Source organism: Glycine soja, chromosome 11 (genome assembly GCF_004193775.1).
Source record: "Glycine soja cultivar W05 chromosome 11, ASM419377v2, whole genome shotgun sequence".
Taxonomy (NCBI): Eukaryota; Viridiplantae; Streptophyta; class Magnoliopsida; order Fabales; family Fabaceae; genus Glycine; species Glycine soja.
This window is the reverse complement of record NC_041012.1, coordinates 36,134,918-36,143,096: the sequence shown is the minus strand read 5'-3', so window position 1 is coordinate 36,143,096 and position 8,179 is coordinate 36,134,918. Positions and strand designations below refer to the sequence as shown.

The following is an 8,179-nucleotide window of genomic DNA, read 5'->3' as shown; positions in this document are numbered from 1 at the left end:
CTTCGATCTCAGAAATATAATATATATAATATATATGTACATTAAAAAAATATTTTAATTAATTATTCTCATTATGGTTAATCTATTTATTATGGTCACGGACCATGCTTTGAAATATTAATCTGGTTTTCGAAGATTGCATAGTTGGAGTATATTGATCGTCCATTCAGTGAGATTCTTGTGTAGGTTGGGAATTTGATTGCACTGCATGTTCTAATTTAATTTGTTTATCATAGATTAATTCATCAATCAGATTTAAAATAATTGGTTAATCATTATTAGTTATATGGCTCGGTCGTCGACATATTTTAGTAGGCATGCACAACTGTGATTACAAGAAAACCAGCCAATAATATGAACTCTATTGCCAAATCCAGAAGTATTCATTATGAATGTCATATGATGCGTTATTTCACTATAGGATATAGGACTTGTGGAGTATTTTATTATCATTTTCATGTGTTTATTATCATTTTCATTCAAATAATTTTTTTTACAATACTTTTCTTTCTTCTTTTTAAATTAAATTAATAATTTAGAAAAAAATTATAAAATATTTAATGAAAATAATAATAATGTTAGACAAGTTATTGAAAATATTAATCCACCCTAAAACTAGGCTACCTGATCTCGAAGGTACATATCCTCAACTCAACTTTTTTTAAAAATTGGCAACTAATTATTAGTCGAAATTACTCATTATTAAGCAATTCGGAAAAAAAAAACTCATTATTTAAGCATCGCTCAATATCTGCTCATTAAAAAATATTAGTACATACAATATTTATTATTCTAAGACTACAAAGAATTCAATTGCATCAGTTTTTATTTTATTCATAAGAATAGAAGATAATATTAGGATATTTAAAATGTTTAACGAACTGAGTTAAATATTATATCAGTTTATAATATTACTAATGATCGATTCTTTTAAATATATATTTTTTTAGATCAATAGATTCGCTTCCAATCAAAATAATAAATATTACTTTCTTATTTATTAAATAGTTTAATTTTTTAAATATACTATCTCTCTTTTAAAAAAACTAATAATAACTATATTTCTATTTTTATTCTATGCACGCCTTGTTCCCGTTGTCCTTAAGTCTACTTTTGAATTCCATAGCTTCTTCATAGTGTCGTAAACAATCTTACGTAGAAGAAATAATTAAGCTCCATCAATGGCAAATCCATTACCTAAAGTCAATAGGGGCAATTTATTTTAAAAAAAAATTATTATATCACACATCAAAAGATAAATATATAAATTAACGTTGAAACCAGAGATATGGATAATGTCAAGCTTCTAAAGTATTTTGAAAAACATGGACTTTTTTTTTTACTAAATTGGGTTATTTAAAAAATTTATTTACCAAAATGGAATAATATGTAAATTAATTCTATATCATGAGTGATTTTTATGACGTCAGATGTGAGAAAGGCATCACTATGCGTATCATTTTATTCGTTTGTCCTGTATCAAGAGGTGCTACCTTAATACGCTAAATCCCTTTCCATCTCAAAAATATTTAAATACAAAAACATAGATATTTAACGTCCGTTAAGCGACTCTAAATGGTGCCAAAGAAATTTAACAATTTTAGGTTATTTTACTTTTTCTACTTATTATTCTTTATCAATCATGTGAGCAACTATAGGAATTGGTTTCTTGCAATTTGAGTGGATGACGTTGTGGTTGTTGCAATCAATCTCTTGATGTCATTTTTTAGGTGCCAATATAAGTACATATGGACACGTCATTAGAAATGAAGAAAATTTTATGATGAAAACCAAATCAATATTGAAAAAAGTATATTTGAGCATTCTTTTTATCTTAGTTCCTAGGTAGAGAAGTTAGATAATATATGGTTTTAATTATAACAAATCTCCTATATAAGAAATTAGATAATATAGATTAGTATAGATCCCATTAAAGAAATATTGGGTTAAAAACCTAAATCTTAGTGTTTTTTTTATTTAATAGTATTTACTCACTTAGAGGGTTTTGTTGTCGATTCTTTTTTCAAAATAGCGCTGATCTTTTTTACACCAATTAGAATTGGCTTGACTAGTGCTAAAGACCTATTTTCTAATATTTTAATCTTTTAGAGACAGAAATGGTGCCAACCAAGACAATGCCTCATGTTAGCTACACACATGATGACACCTCCTTCACTGATAGACACAACTAAAAAGAAAAAGTCAATCAGAATTTAAAGTGTCAGTCAGGTTGGCGGTTCACATATTCAAGGTGACTAAAATCACTCCTAACATATAAATGATTTGATACTACACTTGCTAAATAGTTTTTCAAAATAACCAAGTATAGTAACAAAGTCGAAAATCATGTGTCCAGCACCTATATAAGTATCGTAGACGCAAAAAATATGTTTTCAACATAGCATCCAACGGACTAAAAAAAACTTGCGTCAAAAGCGCTACATTAAAAGGATGTGTCCAAAGCTCTTTATGAAAATCCAGAGTCCAACCTCACCAAGCAATTTTCAGCTTAACTCCTAATCCTTTAGATTTTGTAAGTTTTTTTACTCTATGGACTTTTTGATCTTGCAGACTTTTTGTTCTTGGCCTAATTAGCTAGGACTCACTGGGCTGGACTAAGCTATTTTGACAACGTACTCTAATAAGATTTGCTTCTTTTGAAGTGAATAATTCACTTCAAAGATAAAAATGGGACATTCATCCTATATTTGGAATGAGGGAAAGAGACTGGGGAGGAAAGAAAAAATTTGAAATTTGAATTAGAAGGAATGGAAAAAAAAGAAAATTTTAAATTTTTATTCTATAAGTCAATTTTTCTTTCGTTTTTTTCACTTTCTCTTAATCCAAACAAAAGAAAATTTATTATTATCCGTATTTTTCTTTCTTTCTATTTTCTTTTCTTCCTATTAAACATACCACTAAAGTGGTTTATGAAGTCATTAATATATCAAATTTGCATTCGAGATTGTTGATTAGTACGAACAGGTTATGCGCAAACTCTTACTTTTCATACATGTCATTTTATTAAAAAAACAATCAGTTTTCAATTTCACCATATGTATATATGGTCATACTTTTTTTTAACCGCTGGATTTGAATTTGTCGTTTTTCTTGCAACTTACCTTCGTACTATATATATCAGTGTTCATTTGCATTATAAATGTGTAAGAAACATCACTCGCTGATTTTCTCATTAACAATTATGCCTTTGAGAACAATTTTTTTATTAAATAAACACACTACAATTGCTTGTAACTAAAATCCGTATTATGTGTTTTATGCGATGAGATTGCATAATCACATTTTCCCTTTTTGTTGTTGTTTCTACTCCTTTGGTTTTTTATTTGTTAAAAAGTAGTGGCAAATCCAATTCTAATTCCCTCATAAATCCTACTTGTTTTCTTCTTCTTTTTTTTTTTAACAATTCATCTAATCAGATTGTAACTTAAAAGACAATTTTAGTAAAGATTGCACACAAGAATTAGTACTCATCTCATTTACAACATTCTCTCAGAAGAAAAGAAAATTTTCAGGACTAGTGTGCCCTCTCCCTTCCTATCTCTCTCTCTTTCTCTCCCTTATGATTTTGATTTGTGATCGTAAGACTAATGTGACTCTGTTCATATTTTTGGCAAAGTTCTATCACTTTGATGCTATGAAATCATCACTAATCTTCAATAACCATTAGAGTAAGCGACATAGTTTAATCTTGGGCGGATATTGTGGTGAGTGTACTTTGGATCCCCATAATCTACAGCCTTTATCACCATGGCTTCTCGTCTTCCATCATGCTCTTGAACTGCACCAAACACAATCTCATTTGTCTCGCAGTTCTGCTCATAATAACCTTGAGGGGTGGAAGAATAGCGCGTGTGAACTTGGTGCTGATGTTGGAGCTTGACCTGTTGGTGCTGTTGGTGTTGCAACTTGGGATGCTGTTGTTGAAGTTGTTGATGCTGTTCTTCATAATCACCACCCTCCCACCAGTTTAAGTAACCCCTACTTGGCTTGAGCTGTGGTTTTTCCAGCTCTTCGGTCAGGATAGTATAGGTTTCTCTAGGTGTTGGTGTTTTAGTTTCTATAGAAGGAGGAGGTTCATCTTCATCTGGAATGACAAAACTCTCTTGCATGGGCCAGGCATTAGGATGTCTGTTAGCATACTGATACTGCTGCTGATACTGATGATATTGCAGTGATTTTCTTTTGGATCCTGAGAACAAACCCCCCAAAATTTCTGTCATGCATGAGCCAGAGTTCAGGAATAGCCTTCCAAGAGAAACAAAAAAGCCCTCATCTTGTTTCTCAAATTCATCTTCATTTGGAATCAAAGGAGGCCTGACTGACTTAGTAGTAGGAGGAGGAGGCCTTTGCGTTTGCTGTGCTACAAACGGTGCTCCTTTCTTCCTTGATGGAGCTCTTGGATCCTGAAAATGAAGATTATGATATTTTCTAAGGGCTATAAGCTCAGCTTGATTGTTGTAGGGAGAAGGGGTAGGGGGAGGTCGTGGGTTCGAATTCCTCCCACTAACAAAAAACTAACAAACTAACAACTAACATTCACCGATAAAAAAAGATTATGATATTTCCCAGTTTATATACTATGAGTTTAATAGGCTTGCAGTGTGTCAGATGCAAAGTTTTTATTATAAAAGTCAACAAACTTGTCACACATAATGATTTGTGATTGGATAACAATGTAAAATACTTTTAAACTGTCATTGCATGTATTATTTATTCATATACTATAACATATTTCATAAACATATATTATGTTCTGTGATCATGAACACAGAAACCATATTCAACTTTAGGAAACAAGTGGTTATTTAGGACTTAACTTAGACCAAGGAAGAAATTTATATCTCAAAACCAAATGCTGCTTTGAAATTTATAGGTTTTTAAACTTGTCACAATAGTTCAGGACAGCATGCTATAGAAGAAAATAATTAGCAAGTGTTACTTACATCCGAAGAAGAAAACAAAGCCCTCACCCTCCACTGCAGCAATGCCAACATATAGCCAAAGAATGCAGCAGCAACAAGCACCACTATTCCTATAATGTTGATGCATAGGTTTGGAGATCAACATGCTTTAAAGTAGTATACAAATGAAGATACAGGAAATTATATTACAGGTGGATCATACCTAAGTTGAAACTATTGTCATCTTCATCATAACTAGTGCAGTCATCTTGATGGAGTTGGATCTCTCGGATTGCATGGTCTCCCCTATCCACCACCAAAAGAGAGCAACTACTACAATCCACCACCAAAAGAGAGCAACTACTACAAACATAAACTACATCAAAATCATTTGAAAACTTAGCATCCTCACTTGGACCATCAACGTGACCTCCTGCATATCCCCTTTTTCCACCTGCAATGGTGGTAACCCCTGTACAAAAGGCATGTCATAGAGTTAAGTTAATTAAGAAAATTAAGTTAGTGTTGCATAGAGATTGGTCAAGATCATATAGTCCTACACCATATAATAGTTTCTTGCTTGAGAAATTATTACATAGTTGGAACCATGTGGTCCCGTCCAATCTCCACATGTCACATATCTATATTTTTCAATTTATAAAAAAAAAGTTAATAAAATTGTCGGCACTAAGTAGTTTTGAACTATTTAATAATTTCTTGCTCCAACCGTGTGTAAAAAGATGGAATCCATTGGGAGAGGGAAATAGAGAGGTTATGGATATTATAATTATGCAGAGGAGAATGTTGGAAGCCCACGTTGCATTCACGTCCCACGTTCCTTTTTATTTTATTTTATTATTTTGGAACATTTAGTTATTTTGAATCTGGTTCATTTTTCATCCACATTCAACCCATATCTTTGCAAATATATTTGCAATCACCTTCAGTAGCAAATCACGTACCCATCATTTATCTCACGTAGTGATAACTTCTTATCTCACGTCTGCAGACTCTAAATAGGATGAGGTGCTCTCATTTTTGTATCACCAAACTCACTTCTCTATTCAGAAAAATACACCATCTATTCAGAGTGAGCAAGGGTCTGGAAGAACAAAATTGTCTTTCAGGTTCGTGTGTGCGCCGCTTCCCGTTCAATTTGCAATGACTGGAGGTACACTCATAATATTTTTAATTTCCGCTGTTTGATCTAAATATGTCATTTAAATTGATTTGCATGTTTAGATCAGTATATGTATATTTTACAAAGAAAACATTGATGATCTTGTATTTATAGAATTTCAGCATATTGGTTCATTCATTTCATTCTTAAACAGGTTGAGAGACCAAGGAATTCCATGTATATACCTTCATCACTGATCTTTCTGATGACCATATTCAATGTGTCTGCTATGTAAATATTCCCTCTGTCATCCACTGTAAGCCCTTTAGGGTGGTTCATTCTAGCTTCTCTAGGTCTCCCATCTATGTGTCCAATATTCCCTTCAGCTGATCCTGCAAGCAATTTGGGTCTGCTATCTGTGGTTCATCCATCCATTACAGCAAAATCAACAAAATAGGAAACTATTCTGGATGGGACTAAAAAGTATAAAATCTCAAAACCATAAGATTTCTTTTTATTTTTTTATAAAGAAGCTATAATATATCATCAATAAAAAAGTACGAAATTTCCCTTGGATTTTAATTAACTAGATTTAAATTTTTGACAGGATAGAGTTTGACTTTGTTTAAAGAAGCTTAAGTCACTAGTTAAATATAAATGCGGCTATAGTTTGCCATGTTTTATGTAGTCCTATTCACTGTCACGCACTCTAAAGATTCAGTACTCAGTCGGACACTGACAAAATCTAACTAATCATGTCAATAAGCTTAAACAAATCTAATTCAAAAGCCAACATAACAAGGTGTGTTTGTCTTTGTATCCGTATGTTTTTATTTTTAACTAACAGATGGTGTAGTTGTTTTCAAGAAGCTTAAAGTTACAGAATTAAATTATAATGGATGTGACATTCATATATTATGAAGCAAGAATAACCAATTAAAAAGGTAAAGAACTATAGTGGGGTAAGGAAGCCAAACTGGTGTTCTATGTTTTAAGATTTGTATCTTTTTTATTCTCTAGGTCTTATTTATTTGAAAGAAAGAAATTGCAAAATATCATGCATGCATATTATACTTTTTTTTGGGGTGACTAAAGGCATGTGTAACCTTAAAAAGTGAAGGCTTCCGCTTAACAAAATTTCATTAAGAATCTATACAACATCTTAGTAGAATCAAAAGATGGCCCGTAAATGAAGCAAAGTCTGTAAAAGGGAAAGCTGAAACAGCACACTTTCTTAAAGGACAATTGCTTGAATTTTGAATCTAGTACTTTAGCATAACTATTCAAGTGAAAGCCGCCATACTAAAGCACTAGAATCTTCAAATAAATCAATATGCCAAGCAAGAAAAACCAAAGGAGAATGAGATTTTAAATAAAAGACACAATCAAAGTTTTAGATAATTTCAGTAAAGGAAGCTTACATCGGGACATTGAGCCAGAGATCTTGTAGATGTTACTGTTCTCAGAATCCAGTACAAGAAATTCACCATTTGGAGATATTTTCACCGAGTGTGGCTCAATTCCGAGCTGACTTCCATCGAAAAGTGTTTCCACATTGTAGCCACTCTCAAATTTAACCATGGAGCGACTGTGTTGCACTGAGAAATGATTCCCCATTATGAAAGAGCGATTAGCACTTTGAAAAGAGAAGTATCACAAATTGTTAAGTACAGTAAGTTTGTTGGCTTTTATAATATCTTCCTTAAAAATCACACTAGCAATCATTTATGATTGGTTAAGGGTGTAAAACTTTTTGCAGTGATAATGCATAGATATTAAACTCATCCCACTAGGCACTAAGTGAGAACAGGAAAATGAGAACTCGATGGAAGATCTCTACCTCTACCAGGTTTGGTTGTGGACTTTATACACTTAGTGACCATAGCCATTTAAGAAGAGCAGAAACCACATTGGAAACAACCCCAGTAACAACTTCTGCATGTCACATGAAATTGAACTCATGAACAAGAAAACCCTAATGGGAAGAAAATTTAACTCACGAAGGACATAGTTTAGACTTAAGAGCTTGTTGCACTCACTAGCAGGAGGTGGTGTAGCTGAAGTTGGAGAGAAGAGACAAAGCAGCACAGAACAACTCCTACTCATTGTTCCTTTGCCTCAGTTAAGAGCACCCCAA

General features: G+C 32.5%; 1 protein-coding gene across 1 annotated transcript; it reads right to left on the bottom strand.

Moving 5' to 3' along the window:
- Positions 1 to 3,498: 3,498 nt before the first annotated feature.
- Positions 3,499 to 7,659, bottom strand: LOC114373247. The gene is made up of 5 exons (XM_028330757.1): positions 7,464 to 7,659; positions 6,288 to 6,458; positions 5,146 to 5,394; positions 4,965 to 5,053; positions 3,499 to 4,424 (listed from the first exon to the last, which is right to left on the bottom strand). The coding sequence occupies exons 1-5, from the start codon at positions 7,657 to 7,659 to the stop codon at positions 3,675 to 3,677; spliced, it is 1,455 nt and encodes a 484-aa protein (XP_028186558.1). The 3' UTR covers positions 3,499 to 3,674.
- Between the last annotated feature and the right edge of the window lie 520 nt (positions 7,660 to 8,179).

What these genes read in the sequence shown, in the direction of transcription:
- LOC114373247 (XM_028330757.1), bottom strand. Translation starts at nt 7,659, where the DNA reads ATGGGGAATCATTTCTCAGTGCAACACAGTCGCTCCATGGTTAAATTT. An exon ending in CTCTGGCTCAATGTCCCGAT is followed by an intron (nt 6,459 to 7,463) that starts GTAAGCTTCCTT and finishes GATGAACCACAG; the next exon opens with ATAGCAGACCCAAATTGCTT. An exon ending in TGACAATAGTTTCAACTTAG is followed by an intron (nt 5,054 to 5,145) that starts GTATGATCCACC and finishes TCAACATTATAG; the next exon opens with GAATAGTGGTGCTTGTTGCT.